The following is a 23320-nucleotide window of genomic DNA, read 5'->3' on the forward strand; positions in this document are numbered from 1 at the left end:
TCCGGACCGGTGCGGCCAAACTGCAGCTGGATCGGCCGGGTAGAAGGAGAAACGGGGAGCCCCGCGCGCCCCCAAGCCCTCGTCGAGGTGCGGCAGGGCCGCTGGTGAGGTCCCCGCGGCTCCCCTGGAGAGCGACGCGTCGGGCCGCGGCGCTGCTAGTTCCCGGTAAGTGCGGTCCCGAGAGCGCTGCGCGCGGAGAGGCGTGGAGAGGGGGCTGGGCGCCGAGGACGTCTGGGTCCCGCGCCCAATGGCTGGAGGGCGGCCGAACGCCGCCCGCGCGCCCCGCCCGCCCCTGTCCCCTCCCCCCCGCGCGCTCCCCTCCCCCTCCCCCGCCCGCCGCGCTCCCCGCCCCCGCTCCGGCGCCAACTCCGCGGCGCCTCCTTAAAAAGCGCGCGGGAGTTGTAAGGGGGGGCCGGAGCGAGCCGGAGTGAGCCAGAGAGCCGGGTACACGGGGCGGGCGGGGGCCCGGGCTCCACCTTAAAAGCGGGCGCGTGGGGGTGGGAGGGAGCGAGGAAGGCGGGCAGCGGGGGAGGGCGAGCAGGAAGGGGGGCCGGAGTGTCCCGGGCGCAGGGCGCGCGTGCGGCGGCGGCGGCGGGGAGGGGCCGGCCGCGCCGCGCTCCCCTCCTCCCTCCTCGCATCCCCGGCCCCGCGCGCGCCCAGCAGAAGCGGGGCTGTTGTGTGCGTGCGTGCGAGTGAGTGAGTGTGTGCATATTTTTTTCCTCTTTTCTTTCTCTCTCACTATTTTTTTTTCTGTCTCTCTCGCCCGCTCTCCTCTCTCTCTCTCTCTTTTTTTTTTTTTTTTTTTTTTTTTTTTTGCGAAGAAACAGCAGCGCCGCCGCCGCTCCGCCGAGGCGCTGCGCCCCCCGGGGGGAGGCGGAGGAGGCGGGCAGCGGCGGAGGGAGGGGAGCGGGGAGGGGGCGCCGCGCTGGGAGGGAGGCAGCGCGCACCGTGCAGCCGGGCCGGGCGGGAGGCATGGCGGGGCCCCCGGCCCTACCCCCGCCGGAGACGGCGGCGGCCGCCACCACGGCGGCCGCCGCCTCGTCGTCCGCCGCTTCCCCGCACTACCAAGAGTGGATTCTGGACACCATCGACTCGCTGCGCTCGCGCAAGGCGCGGCCGGACCTGGAGCGCATCTGCCGGATGGTGCGGCGGCGGCACGGCCCGGAGCCCGAGCGCACGCGCGCGGAGCTCGAGAAACTGATCCAGCAGCGCGCCGTGCTCCGGGTCAGCTACAAGGGGAGCATCTCGTACCGCAACGCGGCGCGCGTCCAGCCGCCCCGCCGCGGAGCCACCCCGCCCGCCCCGCCGCGCGTCCCCCGCGGGGGCCCCGCCGCGCCGCCGCCCACGCCCGCCCCGCCGCCCGCGCCCGTCGCCGCCCCGACCCGGGCGCCCCGCGCGGCCGCCGCCACAGCGCCCCCTTCTCCCGGCCCCGCGCAGCCGGGTCCCCGGGCGCAGCGGGCCGCGCCCCTAGCCGCGCCGCCACCAGCGCCCGCCGCGCCCCCGGCCGCGGCGCCCCCAGCCGGCCCGCGCCGAGCACCGCCGCCCGCCGTCGCCGCCCGGGAGCCGCCGCCGCCGGCGCCGCCACAGCAGCAGCAGCCGCCGCCGCCGCAGCCACAGCCGCCGCCGGAGGGGGGCGCGGCGCGGGCGGGCGGCCCGGCGCGGCCCGTGAGCCTGCGGGAAGTCGTGCGCTACCTCGGGGGCAGCGGCGGCGCCAGCGGCCGCCTTACTCGCGGCCGCGTGCAGGGGCTGCTGGAAGAAGAGGCGGCGCGGGGCCGCCTGGAGCGCACCCGCCTGGGAGCGCTCGCACTGCCCCGCGGAGACAGGCCGGGACGGGCGCCGCCGGCCGCTAGCGCACGCGCGGCGCGGAGCAAGGTGAGCGCACCGGGCAGGTGCGGGCGAAGTTGGCGGGGACTAGAGTCCCGGGAGGGAGCGGGACGTCAGATGGCCGGGGTTAGTCCACGATCCCCGCGGACTCGTAACGCGGTGATCTTGGCCAGGGACCTGATCTGCCTGGGCCTCAGTTTCCTCGGCTGTAAACCGAGAATTGCTGACAGTAGCGACCCCTGGGGGTTGTTGAGCGAGTTTAGTAAGACTTGGCTACTGAGGGCTTTATTAACCCAGAGCCTGGCACGGAAGCGACAGCGTAAAAGTTACTCCGTGTTGTTGTCAAAGGTGGCGTCGGACACTGGATTCCATCCGGGACTAGAAGAGCTCTAACTCTGCCTGCTTCTTTCTCTGGCCCCAGAGAGGTGGAGAAGAGCGGGTCTTTGAGAAAGAAGAGGAAGACGATGATGAAGACGAGGAGGAGGAGGAGGAGGAGGAGGACAATGTATCAGAGGGCTCAGAAGTGCCTGAGAGTGACCGCCCCGCAGGTGCTCAGCACCACCAGATTAATGGAGAGCGGGGCCCTCAGAGTGCTAAGGACAGGGTCAAGGAGTGGTCGCCCTGTGGACCCTACCAGAGCCAGGATGAAGGGCGGGGACCGGCACCTGGCAGCTGCACACGCCAGGTGTTCTCGATGACAGCTCTGAATAAAGAAGGGGGATCAGGTAAGGGCCCCTTGGGTCGGGCAGCGCAGATCTGGGGGCTGTGAAGCCCAGCCTGGAGCTGCCCCTGCTTTTCCTTCTCAGCTTGTGTTGCGGCTGCTCCAGATTCTCCATCTCCTGTGCCTTTGCCCCCAGGAAAACCAGCCCTACCTGGGGCTGACGGGACACCTTTTAGCTGTCCGTAAGTTGAGGCATTAGGGACGTTGGGATTGGCGCCTGGGTGTATTGGACAATCAGAGCTGATCCATGGTCACTGTCGCTCTCCATTCTGATGCAGTCCTGGGCGCAAAGAAAAGCCAACCGACCCAGTGGAGTGGACGGTCATGGATGTGGTGGAATACTTCACCGAGGCGGGTTTCCCAGAGCAGGCCACTGCTTTTCAAGAGCAGGTGAGTTCCCAGCCCGGGACTGTACACACGCAGGGCCTCACAGGTGCCCACTGACCCTGCCCTTTCTGTCCTGCCAGGAAATTGATGGCAAGTCTTTGTTGCTCATGCAACGGACAGATGTGCTGACTGGCCTGTCCATCCGCCTGGGCCCAGCCCTGAAGATTTATGAGCACCACATCAAGGTCCTCCAGCAAGGCCACTTTGAGGATGAGGACCCTGATGGTTTCCTGGGCTGAGCGCCAGCCACCCCTTCCCCAGTCCAGATCTCACCCTCAGCGCCCCCGTAGTCCAGGAACTGGACATGGGGGTTCCCTCGACCTCCCTAACAGACTTCAGTGAGGGGGTACCCTCCTCCATTTCCCCTTTTCTCACGCCCCTACCTTAGTACATCCCCTCTCCGCAGCAGCGGAGTGTGGGGTAGGCGGACTTGGCTGGCTCATTCACAGGGCACCCTTTCTCCCCAAACAGGACTCTTTTGAAAAAAAAAAAAAAACACCAGGGGAGCTTCCTGTGGCCCCCAAACCCTCTTCAGTTCAGCCAGATGTATCTTATATAAGTGTTTTGTTCTGCCTATCCATCCTGGTGGTGGGTTTTCCTCATTCTCCCCCGTGCCCTCCCCCACCCTGACCTCTGGCCTCTGGCGAGCAGGTGAGGTAAGGGACCTTGGGTCCTCCGGCTCCTCCCTTTCTGTCTGTCCACTGTTGCTGCACCTGGCTGTATTGCTTTTTAATATTGCACCGAAGGTTTTTTAAATAAAACTTAAAAAAAAAAAAAAAAAAAGAGTCCTTTTCTGAACGGAGGCAGGAGGTGCTAAGAACCTCAGAGAGTCTAATGTGAGAAGTTTTTTAGAAGAATAGTGATGCTTTCCTCGGCCCTCTGTCGTGGGCCGACTCCAGCATGGTGATCTTGGCCAAGCATGCACAGTGCTTTGCTTCCATCCCCAACACTGCTAAAAGGAAAAGGTGTTTACATCACACCTGTTGTCCTCAGCTCTTGAGATAGACACAGGATCAGGAATTCAAGGCCAGCCTGTGCTACATAGTTCAAGGCCAGCCTATGCTACATGCAATCCTGACTCAAAAAAACGACTCTAGGGCTAGAATGGTTCCTTTGTCTTCTGTACTCTCATTCCTGCCCAAGTGTTTGTTGAGTGACTAACAGTTAACCGCACACTTGATGGGTGTTTTGTTTCCTCTGTAGTTTAACGAAGCGGACGTCATAAAAGCCCATTTTATAGAACAGGACTGCCTCTGACACAGTCAAGGTGTGAGGGTCACACAGGACAGTGTCACCTGTCGCTGCTTTACTGTTAATGCATTTGGTTCCCTAGCTGCACTTCAATCCCTTTAAACGTGGCTAGGAATCAGGTCTACAAGTGTCAGAGGTGTGTTCTGGAACAGAGGAGACGATGGAAAAAGCCAGATCATCTGTCTGAGAACCTTTATTGTAGAAGTAACTGCTGCTCACGAGTCTCTTGTAGACTCACATGCAGATCCCAGCTCCATCAGTGAAGAGTCAGATCTTGGGGGTCACCGGCGGGGGTGGAGCCTAGGCCTCTCGGTAACCTGCACTCATGGGTTCCTAACATGTTAGGAACCCCCTCCAGCCCAGTCAACGGCCTGGGAAAGAAAAGGCACCTGCCCGCTAGGCTGCTACTAGGCGGGTCTGGGCCCCGCCCTTGCATCGCCCTGCCCCGCGCGCTAGGTGCCCGCCGAGCTTCGTGCGCAGTGCAGGCCCGGGCTGCGCTGCCCTCCGCGTGCTCAGATTCAAAAGAGGCCAAAGCCCCGCGGGGCGGCGCCGGTAGAGACGTCGAGGCCGGAGCGATCGGCCCCAGGTGTGCTGCGTTCTCGGGACGCTGCCGCGGAGGCTGGAGGAGTCTGCGCTGGACGCTGATGGCTACGGAGCCCTGGGTCGCTGGGTCGCTGGCCCTGGGCCCTGGAGAAGCACCGCCTTCGGACGAATTGGGACCCGGGCCGCCGCCCTATGGAGACCCCTTGTGGTCACCCGCCAGGAGACCCGAGGCCTCAGCGGAGCAGGAGCCCCAGCGGGCACAGCAGCTGATGGAAGCCCCAGCCTCCGCGTCTTCCCGGGAGCCACTGGCAGCGGAGCTAGGGCCGGCCCAGGCTCACCTCCCACTGGACTCCATGTTCAGCCCCATCACCGACCAGCTCCGTTACCTGCTCAGGAAGGCGGATGACTTTCAAAGCTACTTGCTCTACAGGTGATCCTGTACAGGGGCCCAGGTTCCAGGACAGGCAGATAGGCTGTGCAGCTCACACAAAGGCCGAAAACTGAACTCAGGGTCCAGAAACAGTACTCAAGGCTAGCTGATTAGGAATACACTTTCCTAGTGTGCCGAGGGCTGTGGAGAATTGAGAGGCTGGGGCAGGCGATGTATAGGTTTAGTATACCAAGTCTCTCTTCCAGAATTTTGTTTTTGGTTGGTTGGTTATTTGGCCGATTTTTCTTTCTTTCTTTTTTAGATAGGATCTCATCACATGACCTTCCCAACGCAGTCTACTGAGTACTGCCTACCAAATTTGAAATGCTGGCTTAGATTTTTTTTTTTTTTTTAAGCTAAACAAAATCTATCTGCATCATCTCTGGCCAGAGAACTTCAAATGTGAGAGGCCACCCTCCACTCCCAAAGAAAAATGCGATTTCCAGACTAGGGAAAAGGGGTGTGGTGTCTGAAGGAGGCAGGCTTAAATCCCAGCTTCCTGAGTATCACTCAGCAGAGCTTAGAGAGAACTAAGTTGCATGTCCCCCAAACACACTGGGGGTGGAACCCAGGCCCTTGTGCTAGGCAAGCGCTGGGCCACAGAGCTGCATTCTCAGCCCAGGTGTCAGCATTTTAACATGAGTGCAGGTGGTTCTGAAAGACAAAGACTTAACACTGTGGGGGAGGGGTCCTGTCTTATGCTTCGCACTGAGACTAACGCTTTACCCAGGTTAGCTCTAGTCTCTATGTGGCTTAACCTCCCAGTCCCTTTTGATGTTTTATTTTGGGTGCTGGGGATGGAACCCAGGGCTCTGCACATGCTATTCAAGCGCTCTGACCATTAAGCCACAGCACGGGGGAACTCTGCAATGGGTTCAGCCAGGGATACGGGTGGAGGAGTAAGCACGGGGCACCTGGGCCCGGAGGGAAAGTGACGCCACGTGAAAGCCCCTTTCTCCCTTCAGCAGGGACCGAGTACAGAAGGAACAGCTAGCCAAGGCCATGCCCACCTTCCTAACAATGTGTGAGCCTTACTTCCTGTACCTAGAGGCTGCTGCAAGGAGCATCCCTCCCATCTATGGAGCCCTGCAGGAGCTGGTCCGGAAGGGGGTGTGTACTGCAGCTCTCTTACCAGGCCCCTTTCTCCTTTGGACTCTGCCTAGGGGTAGGTGGGTTACTTCTGGCCCACCACCTGAGGTCATGAAGTCCTACCTTCCGCAGCTGTTGGAAATCTCTCAGCAGCTAACCCTGCGCCTGGAACAGTTAGTTCTCATGTATGCCTCCTTTGGGTTCGTGGACCTGGAGGAAACTAACCCTTTGAGGTAAGGGGGCAGGAAATGAGTCTGGGGGTGTCAGAGCCCAGGGCCCAGCTTGCTGTCCACTCTCCTATCTTCTGCTAGCATCTCCTGCTTCTTTTGCGGGAGGTTCTCCATTAGCCCTTCCCACGATGTGTCCATCTTCCGATACTGCACCCCAGCTGCATACACTGCCAGTCACTTCCCGAGATACCTCTACAAGAAGATGCGCTGGAACCTGGAGATTACCACGGAGGCCAGCAGCCAGGGACAAGACTCCCACGTGGATTAGTGAGTTTCCTTGTCAAAATCAAAATCTTTCCCCTCCTATGCTGAATGTCAGGTTGAACCTTTACACCACCACCAAAGAGTGAAAAGCAAGACAGGGAACGGAACACCTTTGGCGGTGCTGGGATAAAACCCAGGACCTTGCATGCACTAACTAGGCCAGCACTGTACACCACTGCGCTTCACCTCCTACCTGTAGTTCGCTTAACTCCACCTTCCCATTAAAATAAAAATCCTCATTTCACGTTAGGCCACCAGGGAGGAAAGCCCTCAGCATGAGCCACATTCCTACCTGAGAACATCAGGCACTTCTGATGGACTTGAACCTCACCTCCAGAACTAAAGCCCTTGGCAGAAAAACTTAAGGAATTGCTTTTCTTTCTCACCTCCCCTCTCAGCTACTTCTTATGTTATCGCGATACATGGGAAGATGCAGGCCAGGGGCCAGCCAATTCGTGCCCCCAAATCCAGAAACTCTGGTCCATCGGCCGGTGGATACCCCTGGGACCAGCAGAGGATGACCTTGAATCATGGTAGGGTTCCAGTGATGGCGATGTAGGCTTGAGGTCTGAGGGAGGGCGGGACAGAACCCCACCACGGACTGGATCCTGGGGAACATTCAGCTTCCACTGGTAGCAGGTATCGCGTTTTACTGTGCCCTGAAGAGTGCTTTATGCAAACCAAACAGCAGGTCATAGAAGTGCGGACCCGTCCATTTTACAAAGAAGAAAACAAGTTTTCAGAGTGGATAAGTCACTCTCCCAGGAGGGTAGTAAAGTGATTAGCAGCTGCCAGTCCAGTGCTTCTACTCAGGAGTTTGTCAACAGAGGAAACACGTCCCCTTGGGGTGTCCCCCACCCCTAACTGGAAGCCCCTCCCAGCCTTGAGGGGGCAGGGGTGCTCAAGTCCAGGCTTGTCTCCGGCCCCCAGGATTTTGTGCCCGCAGCCACCCGGGGACTACCAGCAGCTACTAACCATCGGCTTCGAGGAGCCGTCGCATGTGCTGGCCACCGACCTGCTGGTACAGATCCTCACGGGCCAGGTAGGCCCCGCCCGGCCCCCCAGCGCAGCCGGGCCCTCGGCTTGAGCTGCCCCGGCATCCTGAGCCCCAGCAGAAGACGCCAGCCCCGGCTGATATCCCCAAACTCCAGGCAGGCACAGGGCGGGCTGCACTGAGTACGCCGCGGCATGGGCCACCGAGCACCAAGTGCAGACACACTTTTCTGTTAATAAAAGAGCGAGGTCAGAGGTTCTGTGTCTCCAGCGAGCACTGCGTCCTTCCCCCGGGGGCGGGTGGGCCCCGCCTACCGAGGGGCCTTCTGGGAAGTGTAGTCCAAAGACCTCAGGGAGAGAGCTGCGCATGCGCAGAAGCACACACGAGTCAAAGAGGGAAGTAGCGGCTCTCGTCAGCAACCGGAACCCAGAAAACAAGTTTCTGGTAGCAGGAAAATTCTAGGCCCACTGGAGGAAGACTTAGAACTACGCCCGTTTTCTTTTAACCCGGAAGTGATTCCTATCCAGGGTTTAAAAAAAGAAAAACCCACAACTACATTTCCCGATGTGCCCTAGGAAACTGCGGGTGATCAGTTTGCAAAGTGGAGTCGGACTTTCTTCCGGCTTTTGGGGTGCCCAAGTCGAGCTGATTGCTGTCTTGTGCCACGAAGGGTCTGGGGTACAGGCTAGCAGAGTCCTGGGGTGCTCTCCGCCCCGCATCAATCTTGGGCTGGCGATGAGGCTTCAGCTGAGAGACGTGAGCCGCTCTGTGAGATGCTCCAGGTTCAGAATCTGGGTCTCCTGAGCGAAACTGGTCCCTGCATAGGAATGGGGTTCCTCCTCCTCCACTGGGTCACTCTGAGAGGTCGATATTTGGATCCTGAAATTTTCAGAGTCAGAATGTGAGACCCAAAATTATTGAGGCTCAGAACCATGCCGTTGTGGTTTTTTATTTTTTAAGAGTAATTTTTTGCCTGGTGTGGTGGCGCACGCCTTTAATCCCAGCACTCGGGAGGCAGAAGCAGATGGATCTCTGAGAGTTGGAGGCCAGCCTGGTCTACCAAGTGAGTTCCAGAACAGCCAGGGCTGTTACACAGAAACACAAAAGAGTAATTTTTATCAGCCGGGCATAGTAGCACACACCTTTAATCATAACACTCAGGGAAACCAAGGCAGGGGGGGTCTCTGAGCTCGAGGCCAGCCTAGTCTACATAGTAGACTATGTAGGTGTCAGGGCTATGTAAAAAGACCCTATCTCTCTCAAAAAAAAAAAATCTTTTTAAAAATTTTTATTATATGTGAGTTTTCCCTGCTTGCCCAAGGGACTGGAATTAGAGTTGTCAGCCTCTGTGTGGGTGCATGAAACTGAACAAGGGTCCTCTTGAAAAGCCTCCAGGGTTCTTATCAGCACAGCCGTCTTGCCAGCACTTATATATATACACAGTGTATAGCCCAGCCTGGCCTTTTCTTCCAGCCTGGGCCACCATGTCTTACCTGGTACATACTATTATAAACCTGTTTGAAACAGATGTGACTAGCGAGCTGACTCCAGCTTACACACCAAACCCAAGCTCTTGCGGAGAGGCCTCTGCTAACACTGATGACTGCATGATGTTTTACTCCACAGCTCGGACCAGAATATCTGATTCCTCCTAGTATTGACTGGAGTAGCTGCTGTGTATTCACATCGTCCCTCCCAGCACATACTTGAGGGCTCACAACCATTTGTAACTCCAGCTGTACGGGATCCAATGCCCTTTTTTCTTCTTATTTTCTTTTTTTGGCTTCTGCAGGCACACAGGTAGTACACAGACATACTGCAAGGGAAACTCTCATACAGAGAAGTAGAAATACTGATGTCAGGGTTTGGGGGTGTGGTTGAACTTAGCATGCACAAGACTCTAGGTTTGATCCCCAACACTACAAAAGAGTTGGCTGAGCACAGTGGTGCATGCACATCTGTGATCCCAGCACTCAGGAGCTGGGAGCCGGAGGATTGCTGTAAGCTTCAGGCCAGCCTTGCTTAATAAAACGTAGCTGTTTGTCATGTACTTGTCACACAAGCTCAGTTTGAATACTGGAACCCACCTAAAGATGGAAGGAGAGAATTGACCCCAAAATGTTGTCCTCTGACCACCACCCATATGTAGTAGCATGTCGTTCCCCACCCCATCATGCACATACACAATAATAAATATGCCATGTATAAGGGCACATACCTTTAATCTCAGCGCTTGAGAGGCAGAGTCAGGCAGATCTTTGTGAGTTCTAAGCCAGCCAGAACTACATAGTGTGGGAGGGAGCACTGGAGAGAGAGCCCAGCAGTTCAGACATTGGCTGCTCTTCCAGAAGACCAAGAATCAGTTCCCAGCACTCAAAGTGTGATTGGCAACCATCTACTGCTCCCATTCCACAGCACTGAACACCCTTCCCAAGGCACCAGACACGCAGACAGAACACTCACATAGTTTTAATTTAAAAAATAAGATGGACAGCATCTGAGGAACACTTGAGGTTGACCTTTGGCCTCCACACACAGGTGTGTGCACTCACATGAACTCACACAGACACACCACACCCAATAAAGAGCAGCTTGTGAGCCCATTTGCCTCCTTGGCGGCTCTCCACTGTTCCCATCAGCTCCAAGCACTCAGCGATGTAGACTCTGGAGGAGGGTCCTTCTTGGGCTGACATCATGTGGACCTTCCCCTTGTCTATTTGTTGCCATTTCACTTGCTGTAAGCTGGAGGTCAGCCTGGTTAGCACAGTGAGACTCGAGGGCCAGAACTGACAAGTCAGAAATTCAAACCATAATGCCAGTATTTAATTACTTGTGTCAGCATGTGTGGACATGCCATGGCATATGTGTGTTATTGTGGACATGCCATGGCATATGTGTGGTGGCTGGAAGAGAACTCTGGTGTCAGCCCTGGTCTTCTGCCTTGTTTTATACAAGCTGTCGTGTGCTGTGTGTGCGTGTACAGACTAGCTGCCCTCAAGTTTCCAGGGATTCTCTTGTCTCTGCCTCTCACTTCCTAGTAAGGGCCTGCAGGACTTTGCATGCACCATGGCTTTTTCTGGGGCTCTGAATTCAGATCATCAGGCGGGCATGACGAATGTTTTAACCACTGAGATACCTCCTCAGCCCCTCAATTTATTATTCATATTTTTTTGAGACAGGGTATCATGTAGCCAGACTGGCCTCAAGCTCTCTATGTAGCTGAGGGTGGCCTTGAACTTCTGATCTGTCTGCTCCTACCTCTGCAATTACAGGTTTGCACCGAGGTTTGTGTTGCCAGGCAAGTACTTCCCCGATGGAGCTGCATCCCCAGCCCTCTGCAACAGTTGTGCAGTGTTTGAGGTCCCACTTTTTCCAGTCCCAGCCACTTCTAAGAAGCTGTGAAACTACCCTGACAGTATGTGTATTACACAGATACCGTTTTCTCAGACAGTTCAGAGTGTTTACGGGAAGTTGAGCACGGTTTGCAGTGTACCAGCCACTGGTCACTCCACTTGCATTTCCCCCTCCTTCACTATGTAGACCAGGCTGACCTTGAACTCAGATCTGCCTGTCTCCAATTCCTAAGTTCTGAGTTTAAAGGCAAATGTGCTGCAGCCCAGTCCCACTTGAATAATTTTAAGTTTTTTTAAAACCTGGTATGATGATACAAGCCTTGAATCCCAACACTTAGGAAGCAGAAACAGGAAGTTCACAGGTTCAAAGCCATCCTGATCCACATAGCCAGCCAGGGTTACATAGTCCCTATCTCAAAAGATTTTTAAAGGGGAAAGATGTTCCTAAATAGTAAAAATCAATAGTTTTGTTGTAGCTCAAACCCAGGGCCTTCTACTTGCCAGGCAAATGCTCAAGATTTGCTTTTTAATTAAAGGATTTTTTTTTTTCTGAGACAGGGTTTCTCTGTGTAGTTTTGGTGCCTGTCCTGGATCTCGCTCTGTAGACCAGGCTGGCCTCGAACTCACAGAGATCTACCTGCCTCTGCCTCCTGAGTGCTGGGATCAAAGCAACCGCCCAGCAAGAATTTTTTATTTTTAAAAATTATATATGTGGCCAGGCATGGTGGCACACATCTTTAATACCAGCACTCAAGAGGCAGAGGCAGGAAGATCTCTGTGAGTTCAAGGCCAGCCTGGTCTACATAGTTCCAGGACAGCCAGGACTACACAGAGGAGAGAGCCTGTCTTAAAAAAAAAAAAAATTATGTGTGTGTGCTCAGGCATGAAAGTGTGCCTAAGTATTCCAAGGTGCCAAAGGAGTCCAAAAGACAGGATCTGATTTTCTGGAGCTGGAGTTACAGGTGATTATGTACCGCTCAAAAGTGTGTGCTGGGAAATAAACCTGGGTCCTCTGCATAAGCAGCATACATTTTTGTGTGTTTGTTTTCTTTCTTTCTTTCTTTCTTTCTTTCTTTCTTTCTTTTTTTTTGGGGGGGGGGGGTTCAAGACAGGAGTTTTCTGTGTAGCTCTAAGCTTTCCTGGAACTCGCTCTGTAGACCAGGCTGGACTCAAACTCACAGAGATCCGCCTGCCTCTGCCTCCTGAGTGCTGGGATTAAAGGTGTGCACCACCACCGCCTGGCAGAGTAGCAAAACTCTTAACTTTAGAGCCAAATCTCCAGTCCTGAGCTTTCTCTTTTAGGAACAGTTCCAAGGCTGGAAAGATGGCTTTGTGGTTAAGAGGACCTTGCTATCCTTTCAGAGGACCCAAGTTCGGTTCCCATCACCTGCCTCTGGTAGTTCATAACTGTTACTCCAGCTCTAGGGGATCCAACACCCTCTCTAGACTCCAGGGGCATCTTTACATCTGCATTCTCACACACATTACCCCCCCCCCCACACACACACAATTAAAATAAATCTTGTGGCTGGAGAGAGGGCTCAGAAATTAAGAGTACTTTTGGAGGACCAGGGTTCGGTTCCCAGCACTCACGTGGTCCCTCACAACCATCAATAACTTTAGTTCCAGGGGACCTGGTGTTTTCTTCTTGCTTTTTCAGGCACTACACATAAGTGGCACACACTCACATATAGGCTATCAAAACACTCACACACACAACAAATTTTAAAAAAATCTTTTAAGAACTTTCAAGGTTATCCTTGACCACAGAGAGAATTTGAGGCCAATAGGGGCCATATGAAACCATGGCTTTAGAAGAAGCAAGACAGGGTGGCCAGAATACCCACCAGGCGTTTGGCCTCTTATCGCCACCATTGCTGCTTTTCTTTATTTAAAAAAAAAAAAAAAAAATTACCTTTATAGCCAGGTGGTGGTGCACACCTTTAATCCCAGCACTCAGGAGGCAGAGGCCGGTGGATCTCTGTGGGTTTGAGGCCAGCCTGGTCTACAAAGTGAGTTCCAGGATTGCCAAGGTTACAAAGAGAAACCCCGCCTCAAAAATAAATAAAGAAAGAAAGAAAGTAAGTAAGTAAATAAATAAATGTATCTTTATTTTAATTTATGTGTATATGTATGCGTTTTGTGTGAATGTATGCCGTGTATGTTCAGGTGCTCCCGGAGGTCAGAAGAGGACGAGGGATCTCCTGGAGCTGGAGTTGGAAGTAGTTATGGGCCTTCCGTGTGGATGCTGGGAACTGAACTCAGGTTATTTACAGGAGTAGCAAGCACTCTTTACCCTGAATCGTCTCTCCAGACCACCACTGGTATTTTTCACTAGTGTTCTATTTCCCTAGAGGAGGGACAATTGCACAGCACCTCTTTCTAGTAGCGCGCTGAGCACAGGACCTTTGGCGCCACTAAAAGCTGAGATCTGGAGACCCAAAGTGGAGTCTACCGGCCGGTGCGCAACATTGCACTCGCACCACCAGGGGGCAGTATGGCCCCGGCCTCCAGTCCCGGGTTAGCCGGCAGCCGGGAACAGAGAGGAGCGCATTTCCAACATTCCGCGGCGACCCTCTGGTGGCTTTCCTGGGAGTCCTTCACCCGCCCAGCTCCCGCTCCACCCAGACTAAGGAGGTTCCGGGAGAAAACAGCTTGCATTAAAGCCCAGGAAAGGGGTGGGGGGCTTTATTTTGTGTTTCACTTACAGGTTTTGCGGGTGGTTGTTAGTTTTCCAGCGAAGACTAAACAATTTTAATGGAGAAAGGTGGTTAATTCCATAGTCAGTATCAAGGATGGGCAGGATTTCAAGTTGCCACTGAAGAGGGCTGGCCCCTCCCTCTCCAGGCCTTCTGCTGATCCGGAGGGTACCTCTACCCTGGTTCTTTAAAGGGTTCGTCACTTCTGGACGTGTGTGCCAGCCTTCGCAGCCCTCAGGGTCTACGCTCCTACTAGGGAAAAGATGAGAGAAAGGCCACCATCAGGGGCAAGAGCTATACCCTGGCGTGTAGGGGGACAGTTCGTGCTCCAGGCCCCCAGGCGCTGCAGGGACGGGTGGGAGAGCGACCAGCTTTGGAAAGGGAGGCTCCTACCTTCTCCAGGCCGTTCTCCGAGGCCCGTCTCCGCGGGGGCCAGATCACCGCCAACTTTCCGTCTCCCCTGCTCGCTGTGGGGGAAGGGACGCTCAGCCGCGGCTCCCCCCCCCCCCCCGGCGCTAGCTGGAGGCTGGCCGCACCCCTTAAACATATACAGGTGTGCACCCTTCCCTCCCCGTGGAGGCCTCCACCCAGTTCTGGGGACCCAAGAACAGGAGTGTGGCAAACCCAACATAGACAGGAACCTGAAAACTATAGGGGACCCGAGAATGGCGGAAGCCAGTCAAGGTTCTAAGACAATGTGTGGTGGATCTGGGGATCCTCGCTCCACGTGTGGGAGTGGAGAACAGAGGGTGACCCAGGAGAAGAGTTAAGGGTCCCGGGAGTCTGCAAGCCTACAGATGTAGGGCCACTGGAGGTGGAGACCGCGGGAGCTCTGGGACCCGGGGTGACCGGCTTACGGGTGAGGCTTGGCGCTGGCTCCTGGACCTCAGCGGCCCCGTAGATGCTGCGCCGCTGCAACTGCAGCTCCCGTTCGCGTTCGCGCACCTGGCGCACCTCCTGCTCCAGCAGTGACAGGGAAACAAGCGGCGGCGACTGCCCCAGCGCCGGGCAGCCGTCCTGAACGGCGGGGTGTGGCCGGCCTCCCGCCTCAGGCCGCTGCTGCAAGCCCCCGCCGTCCTCCGCTGCAGCCTCAAAGAAGCGCTTGAGTTCGTCCAGCGGCTGTGGCCGCCGCCGGGCGCCGGGCTGCGGAGCCGCGGGACTCGCCAGCGCCGCCTGCCTGTGAGCCTCGCGTTCGATGTCCCGTTGCATCTTCGCGCCCGCCCGAGCGCGCTCCAGGGCGCGCGGCAGCTGGGGGCCGGGGCCGGGCCGGCTCAGCACCGGCCGCACGCGCAACTCGATGAGTTCCTCGCCGGCACGGCCGGGACTCAGACCCCGGCTCCGGCGCAGGCTCTGCTCGCGCTCGCAGCTGCGGCGGATTTCGCGCTGGATGGGCGTCTCCATCAGCAGTTCCGCAGGCGCCGGGTGAGATGCCGCTGGCCGCGGTGGAAAGCACACCGGGAGGCTTCCGAGTCGAGAGAGGGACACTGCCCCAGTACCTCCGTTACCCGAGCGCCAGGCGGCCCAGCTGGGGACCGTCCAGGCTTTCTGTGTCCTGCTCAACTGGTACCTGCGGGACCTGGCTCTCTGGCTCCGAGGTCTTCAGGGCCTCCGCTCCGGAGGTTTCCAGGACCTCACTGCCTCCCCGGCAGCCCTCGGCGCCCTGGCTCTGCGGCTCCCGGAGCACGTCGCCCTAAGATTCAGGTGACCCCAGGACTCCGCTCTCGGGCGCGGGGGCCTGGATGTTCCGAGTTAGGCGCACTTTGAAAATTTCCGTTCTCAGGGCCGGGATTGAGATGCCCAGGTAGGTAGGACGCGGTGACCTGCGCAGTACCTGTAGCTGCAGCCGCCGCCCGAGGTTCTAAGGCGTCGCCGGCACTCTTCTTTGACCCGCCTCTGGCCTCCAAGAACGTCCCCCGGGGGCAGGGCCGGGCACCGCCCCCGCACCTGCCAGCTGGATTCGAGCGGCCCTGGGCCCGCCCCCGAGGCCGGGGCGCCTCGGCTGGACGCCGGATTCCCGCCACCTGCGCCCACGGTTGACTGGAGGGACAGCGCTTCCCTGAACTCCCCACCCAGGAGGTCTGTGTCGCTCTCCCTCTGGGACCACGCTGACACTTTTGGGGTCCCGTTTTGCATCACTGCCTGGAGCCCTGGCCTCTAGTCGAGCGCCGCCGCGCTGATCTCTGAACCACCACCTCCTTGCGGCATGTCTCCCCCGTCGTCTTTCCCGGACCTCACCGGTCTAGTTCAGCAGGTGCCAGCCGGCGCTCAGCGACGCCCCCGAGCAGCACGTAGATCGCCGCGCCACACAGCTCGGGTCCGGCCCCAGGGCCGCCCGGGGCCGCCGCCCTGCGAGCTACTGCTGCCCCGCCTTGCTCGGCTGTGCCGGGTTCGCGGCGGCGCGGCTGCTACTCTACGCCCGCCCGCTCGGGAGCAGCTTCCCTCCCTCCCTTCCAGAAAAGCTCGCAGCAAGGCGTTGGCGGCCAAGTGTCCTGCTAGAAGGAGCCAGGATCGAGAGCAGAGACTCCACAGCGCTTCCCGGCCTCTGCCGAGCAATTGCGGCTGGAAGGCGGTCAGCTTGGGGCAGGTTGCCGAGGAGGCCCAAGCTGGAGCAGGAGCCACCGGGCTAGCGGGAGAGACCTGTATCTGAGGCCGACCTGTGTTCAAGGGCAAGATCGATGCTCCAGAGTGTGGGCCAACCACTCCCAGGGATATTTTCCACTCTCTCTTGTGGGAGGCCGACTTTCATTAAAACCGGCCCACCCACTCGAGTCATTCTATAGTAATCTGAAAGAAGACAATTACCTAAAGAAAATAGGAGGGGCTGGAGAGATGGCTCAGCGATTGAGAGCACGGGCTGCTCTTCCAGAGGACCGGGGTCAATTCTCAGCACCCACATGGCAGCTCACATCAGCCTGTAACTCTAGTTCCAGGGCTGCTGACACCCTCACACAGACAGAACACCAATGAACACAAAATAAAAATAAATTAAAAAAGAAAATAGAGAAGCCAGGGTGGTGGTGCACACCTTTAATCCCAGTACTCACTCAGGAGGCAGGGCAGATGGGTCGCCATGAATTGGAGGCCAGCCCCCAGCCTGTTCTACATAGCAAGTTCCAGGTCACCTATGGCTACTTTGAGGTCTCGTTCCAATAAACAACAAACAAACAGGAAATAGAGGGCTACAACCCCCCAACCATTTGCTCGCTTCTTTCTGATTCTCCTTTTTTTTTTTTTTTTAGTTTTTCGAGACAGGGTCTCTCCATATAGTTTTGGTGCCTGTCCTGGATCTTGCTCTGTAGACCGCTGTTTCTCCTCTTATACCCAGCATCAAATGCTGCCTTCGCTTAGGCTGGAGAGATGGCTCCTCAGTTAAGAGGACTTGCTGCTCTTCCAGATGACTAACCCTCCCAGACACTGTCTCAACATGGTGCACAGATATGCGTGTAGACAAAACACCAATACACATAAAAATAAACAAATCTTTAAATAATAACAATAAGGCCTGGGATAATGGCTCAGTCTGTAAAGTGCCAATGGCCCATGTATGGGGCTGGGGAAAGCCAGGAGGATCCCTGGCACCCGCCGGCACCTAGTCTATCTGAGTGGGTAAAACCCTGTCTCAAAACACAAGGTGGAAGCCAGGCATGGTGGCAAGCGTCTTTAGTCCCAGCACGTGGGAGACAGAGGCAGGTGGATCTCTGTGAGTTCGAGGCCAGCCTGGCTACAGAGAGAGATCCAGGACAGCCAGAGCTACACAGAGAAACTCTGTCCAAACAAACAAACAAACACACAAACACACAAACACTAAAATGGAGAACGATGAAAGAAGACTCTTCCTTTAAAAAAAGTTGTTTTGTTTTTTTTTGTTGTTGTTTGTTTGTTTTGTTTTTCGAGACAGGGGTTTCTCTGTGTAGCTTTTGGAGCCTGGATCTCACTCTGTAGACCAGGCTGGCCTCGAACTCACAGAGATCCACCTGGCTCTGCCTCCTGAGTGCTGGGATTACAGGCATGTGTCACCACCACTGCCCGGCATTATTTTTATTTTACATGCATTGGTGTTTTGTCTACAGGTATGTCTGTGTGAGAGTGTCAGATCTTGGAGTTACAGACAGTTGTTAGCTACTATATGGGTGCTGGAAATTGAACCCAGATCCTCCAGAAGAGTAGTCAGTGTTCTTAACCACTGAGCCATCTCTCCAACCCCAAAGGAAGACTCTTAACATTGACCTTTGTCCACTACCTGGTTAGGGACATGTATGTATGTGTGCACGCCACACACACACACACACACACACACACACACACATTTACCACACACACATACACACAAAAGGGACTGGGGACGTGGCTCATTTAGTAGAGTGCTTGTCTAGCATACTCAAAGCCCTGGTTCCACCCCAGCACTGCCACGGTGCTATGTGCCTGTACCACCAGCACTTGTATAGGGAGGAGGATCCAAGTTGAAGCTTATCCTTGGCTACTCAGTGAGTCTGAGGCCAGCCTGGGACACTGCTTTAACAAATACTTTTGTATGGGCATGTTGTGCTTTGTTTCTTTACCACGTGGACGTGGCCCTCTAATGGGCCCCTTGATGCCCAAACAAACGAGCCTTCCTCATCGAAGGGCACCTGTGACTCTGACTTGGCAGCCCCAGCTTCCCTCTGCCCTTTCCACTTGGCTTCATCCACTATTCCTTCCTCAGACTCTAGCTCCATCGAGGCCATCAGGGGGAGGAGAAGGCAAACAGTTCAGGTCCGCCACCATCCTCCCTCAAGCCCACTGGCTACCTCCAACTACACACCAAACGCTCCCTAGGAGTAGACAACTGCGTGCTGCTAACCCAGGCACTATGCTATATGAAGAGTGAGAGTGTGTAAACTCTTTCCATTCAGCTCCTTAGTTACTCTCTCTTTTGGTTAGGTTTTAGTATTAGAGATTGTGTGTGTGTGTGTGTGTGTGTGTGTGTGTGTGTGTGTGTGTAAACGGAAGTTCCTGTCCCACCAGCAACTCCCAAACACGTGGCAGCCACTTCACAAATTACCACATGGAGGCTTATATTAATTACAAATGCTCAGCCAATAGCTCAGGCCTGTTACTAGCTAACTCCTACACTTAAATTACCCCATAATTCTATTTATACTCTGCCACATACATTTATTAGCATGGTGTATTCATCTCCTGCTCCCTCTGTGTCTGGCTGTGACTCCTGACTCCACCCTTTTCCTTCCCAGCATCCTTAGTTTGGTTGCCCTGCCTATACTTTCTGCCTGGCTACTGGCCAATCAGCATTTTATTAAATTTGAGTGACAAATCTTTTTTTTTTTAATTTTTCTTATTTATTTATAGGTATACAGTGTTCTGCTTGCATGTGTGCCTTAGGCCAGAAGAGGGCATCTTTTCTGGTGGTTGTGAGCCACCATGTTGTTGCTAGGAATTGATCTCAGGACCTCTGGAAGAGCAGTCAGTGCTCTTAACCCCTGAGCCATCTCTCCAGCCCCTGAGTGACAAATCTTTACAGTGTGCAAGAGGTTTATTTCACTGCATGTGTGTGCACATGCAGATTTATGCAAATGAGCACTGATGCCCTTGGACCTCCTGGACCCAAAATTACAATTAGCTGTGAGCCACCTGGAATGGGTGCTGGGACCAAACTGGATCTTCTTAGGAGCAGTTTCCTTTTTTAAATTTATTTTATTTTTATTGATGTGTATGTGCACATATATGTAGGTGCCTAAGGAAGCCAGAAGAGGGCATCCTAGATTCAGATTCCCTAGAGCGGAAGTTACAGGTGGTTGTATATTGCCTGACATGGGTGCTGAGAATCAAGCTCTGGTTCTTTACCAGAGCAGTGAACACTTTTAACTACTGTGAAGTCTCTCTGAATGTTGCTTTTGCTCTGAGACAGGGCCTCACTGTGTAGGGCAGAAGAGTTCAGCAGAAGCCTTCAGAGTGCTGGGATAAAAGGTATCTGCTACCATATCCAGCTGTTTTTGTTTTGAAACAGAGAATCTCCAGTACTCCTGTCTCAGCCTCTAAAGTTCTGGGATATAGCCATTACCACCCAGACCAACAGTCAGAAGTCTGACCTTGCAAAATCCCAAATTCATGCTTTCTTTTTTTCCTTCTTTCTTTTTATTATTTTTTTTTTAGGGTTTTTTTGTTTTGTTTTGTTTTGTTTTGTTTTGTTTTTTGAGATGAGGTTCTCTCTCAGTATGTGTCTCTGGCTGTCCAGAAATTCACCATGTAGATCAGGCTGGGCCTCCAACTCCTAGAGATCCACCTGTCTCTGCCTCCCAAGTGCTGGGATTAAATGTGTACAGCACCACACCAGGCCAACCTCAGGCTTTAGACATCACTTCTCTAGTTTCTCCAGAAGCCTGGCTTCCTACCCACAGCCTGCAGTGGGACAGACACCTCAGACTGAGGTCGTACAAACTGAGTACCCCACACACACTCAGTGGAGTGACTGTCTACTCAGCTCTGGAGACAGGCTAGTGAGGGAGCTCAGAAAGTAAAGATGCTCACCACCATGCATCATGCCTTGAATTCCTTGAGAAAAGACTCTTCCATTCATTCTCAGACCTTGTCCTGCACTGTGTCGTGTGTGTGTGTGTGTGTGTGTGTGTGTGTGTGTGTGTGTGTGTCCCATTGCAGGCTGTGGGTAGGAGGCCAGGCCTCTGGAGAAACTAGAGAAGTGATGTCTAAAGCCTGAGGTTGGCCTGGTGTGGTGCTGTACACACACTGAATAAAAATTTTTTGGGCAGTGGTGGCACACGCCTTTAATCCCAGCACACAGCACTCGGGAGGCAGAGCCAAGCGTATCTTTGTGAGTTCAAGGCCAGCCTGCTCTATAGAGCGAGATCCAGGAAAGGCACAAAGCTACACAGAGAAACCCTGTCTCGAAAAACCAAAAAGAAAAGGAAAAAAAAAAGAGAGTTCAGAGAAAAACCCTTTGGGCCGGAAAGATGGCTCAGTGGTTAAGAGCACTGACTGTCTTCCAGAGGTCCTGAGTTCGATTCCCAGCAACCACATGGTGGCTCACAACCACCTGTAATGAGATCTGGTGCCTTCTTCTGGCCTGCAGTCATACATGTAGACAGAATAGAGTATACATAATAAATAAATAAAATAAAATCTTAAAAAAAAATTTTTTGTGGTGTGACACCATTCTTGGGGAGACAGGAGCAAACACCTACTCACCCAAGGTAAGGAACCAAGGATAGACCAAAGTAAGGACACCACCCAAATCCGACGTGGTGCAACCAATAGGTTTTATTAGGGTTACTTACAGGAGTGTGGGTGATAACAAAAACCATTGCACTATTGAGACCCCTAACCCAGCAATGGAGACAGGGCACAAAAGCACAAAAGCAGAGAACCTGGGTCACCCTACAGTCTGGTGATCCGAGTGTCTCAGGCAACCCCATTCCTCTGAGGGTGTCTCTCTGCAGTTCTTACTGCTTGTACACTCTTGGGGAGGGAGGGACCAAGCACATGTATTCAATTTCAGGGGCTTCCTGAAGCCTCCAAGGTGTGTTTCCTGAACTTAAGGAGCTTTCCTGCAGAGTGGAGTGTCTCACCTCCTGGTAGACCATCTGGCTTTGTTGTGTTGTTTGTTTTCCGAGACAGGGTTTCTCTGGGGAGCTTTGGCAACTTTCCTGGAACTCACTCTGTAGCCCAGGCCAGACTCAAACTCACAGAGGTCCACCTGCCTCTGCCTCCTGAGTGCTGGGATCAAAGGTGTGCGCCAACACTGCCCGGCCCATCTGGCATCTTAACTAGCTATACTATGTTTAAAAAATAAAAAACCCAGTTACCTTTAATCTCAGCACTTGGAGGCAAAGGCAAACAGATCTCTGTGAGTTTAAGGCCAGCCTGGTCCCAGGACAGCCAGAGCTACATAATGAGACCCTGTCTCAAAAAACAAACAAACCAACAAATCTAAGAAGGATGTGGTGGTGCATGCCTTTAATCCCAGCACTTGGAAGTCAGAGGCAGACGGATCTCTATGAGTTCAAGGGTAGCTTGGAATACATAATGAGTTCCAGGACAGCTGAGCTACATAGTGAGACCCTGCCTCAAAATACAAACAAAACAACAATCCCCCACCCACCCACCCCCAAAAAACTTAGTGCTAGAGTGGAGAGACACCTGGTGGGTATAGCACTTTCCCTTGCAAGCATGATGACCTGCTTTCAAACCTCCAGAACCCACTTTCTTAGTTACTTATCTACTGCCATGACAGGACACTATAACCAAGGCAAGTTATAAAAGGAAGAATTTATGTGGGACTTACAGTTTCAGAGGGCTAGTGCCCATGACCATCATGGCAGGAAGCATGGTATGTCCCTGGGGCTGTAGCTGAACACTTACATCTTGAAACACAGCCAGAGGCAGAGACTGAGAGCTACCTGGGAATGGTGTGGGTTTGTGAGACCTCAAAGTCCAGCCACAGTGACACACCTCCTCCAACAAGGCCACACCTCCTAATCCTTCCCAAACAGTTCCACCCACTGGAGACCAAACATTCAAACATATGAATCTCATTCAGACCACCACAGTCACTGTTTCTAAAATTACCTCCCTTGGGAAGATCTAAACATCACCCACCACTTCCTCCTCTGTCTCAACAACAAGCTAAAGTGTGAGTCCACCAGAATTCATACTAGAGAACCAATGAGTTTATGAAACTTACGTACAGAGCAGTGGGTGAGGCGGTAGGCCTTCATCCAGCATGGGTGACGGATGGCGGCTTCCCAGTGGCTGTGTAGACGGAGCCTTGCCCCTTCATCCTTCCCCATCTATGTGCTCTAGCCCCTCCCACAGGCCCAGAGGCCACACACAACCAGAGCAGAATTACATGAACTGGTTGGGAAGAGTAACTGGATATTTGGGTAGGGTCCCATGACCCTCCCTAACTTCTTCCAAGTGGGAAAGTCCACAGTCAACAAGCCCAGCCATCCTGGATGAACACCTGAAGGTGTGGACGTTTGGCTAGGAGAATAATCCTGTATAACACCCACATAAAGGCTGGTCATGGCAGTGCACATCTGTAGCAGGTCTTTCTTTGGACTGCCAGATTCCAAAGAATGACACGGAGACTTCTTATTAAGTATGAAAGCTTGGGTTTAGCTTAGGCTTGTTCCCAATCAGCTCTCAGAACTGAAATTAACTCGTTTACATTCATCTACGTCCCACCATGTGCCTTACCTCTCCTCAGTATAGTAACCTCTCCACATCTTGCTGGTGAATCTCCTGCCTCTCAGATTCTTCCCAGAGTTCCTCTCTCTCCCTGGAAGTCCCACTGTTGTGCCTGCATCTTGAGACCCCCCAAGCAAGACCACCATAGAGCCAATATCCGATGCAAAACACAGGGGTTTATTGACAACAAGCAAGTCCAGGCTTGGCCTATGTCCAACACCCGACACAGCGGACGGAGGAGGACGGCCCTGAGCTCTCAGAGTGAGGGGTTTTTAAAGGGAAAAACCGCAAGCAGGGTGGTACAAGCCTTGGCGTCATATGACTGGGTGAGGGT

At 54.3% G+C, this 23320-nt stretch overlaps 3 protein-coding genes across 4 annotated transcripts; 2 read left to right on the forward strand and 1 right to left on the reverse strand.

Moving 5' to 3' along the window:
• Positions 1 to 821: 821 nt before the first annotated feature.
• Positions 822 to 3696, forward strand: Samd1 (sterile alpha motif domain containing 1). The gene is made up of 5 exons (XM_036188018.1): positions 822 to 1872; positions 2246 to 2549; positions 2631 to 2727; positions 2824 to 2935; positions 3013 to 3696. Exons 1-5 carry the CDS (start codon positions 973 to 975, stop codon positions 3169 to 3171), a joined length of 1572 nt encoding a protein of 523 aa, XP_036043911.1. The 5' UTR covers positions 822 to 972; the 3' UTR covers positions 3172 to 3696.
• A 980-nt stretch (positions 3697 to 4676) lies between these two features.
• On the forward strand, positions 4677 to 7844 carry C5H19orf67 (chromosome 5 C19orf67 homolog). The gene is given in 6 exon segments (XM_036187628.1): positions 4677 to 5156; positions 6125 to 6266; positions 6378 to 6478; positions 6557 to 6742; positions 7138 to 7272; positions 7670 to 7844. Coding segments are annotated over 6 exon segments (1068 nt in total). The 5' UTR covers positions 4677 to 4827.
• A 5481-nt stretch (positions 7845 to 13325) lies between these two features.
• Positions 13326 to 15186, reverse strand: Misp3 (MISP family member 3). Of its 2 annotated transcripts, none has more exons than XM_036189214.1 (3): positions 14643 to 15186; positions 14179 to 14252; positions 13326 to 14034 (listed from the first exon to the last, which is right to left on the reverse strand). In XM_036189214.1, exons 1-3 carry the CDS (start codon positions 15184 to 15186, stop codon positions 14020 to 14022), a joined length of 633 nt encoding a protein of 210 aa, XP_036045107.1. In that variant the 3' UTR covers positions 13326 to 14019. The 2 variants fall into 2 exon arrangements, with proteins under 2 accessions (XP_036045107.1, XP_036045108.1); XM_036189215.1 differs by having other exon boundaries at positions 13326 to 14037.
• Positions 15187 to 23320: the final 8134 nt, after the last annotated feature.

Source organism: Onychomys torridus, chromosome 5 (genome assembly GCF_903995425.1).
Source record: "Onychomys torridus chromosome 5, mOncTor1.1, whole genome shotgun sequence".
Lineage (NCBI taxonomy): Eukaryota > Metazoa > Chordata > Mammalia > Rodentia > Cricetidae > Onychomys > Onychomys torridus.

Bases quoted from the DNA above. Each gene is read 5' to 3' on its own strand.
- Samd1 (XM_036188018.1), top strand. From the start codon at position 973: ATGGCGGGGCCCCCGGCCCTACCCCCGCCGGAGACGGCGGCGGCCGCC. The intron at 2,550-2,630 runs GTAAGGGCCCCT...TTTCCTTCTCAG, and splicing joins GAATAAAGAAGGGGGATCAG to CTTGTGTTGCGGCTGCTCCA. The intron at 2,728-2,823 runs GTAAGTTGAGGC...ATTCTGATGCAG, and splicing joins GGGACACCTTTTAGCTGTCC to TCCTGGGCGCAAAGAAAAGC.
- Misp3 (XM_036189214.1), bottom strand. From the start codon at position 15,186: ATGGAGACGCCCATCCAGCGCGAAATCCGCCGCAGCTGCGAGCGCGAG. The intron at 14,253-14,642 runs GTAAGCCGGTCA...CTTCCCCCACAG, and splicing joins GCCAGCGCCAAGCCTCACCC to CGAGCAGGGGAGACGGAAAG.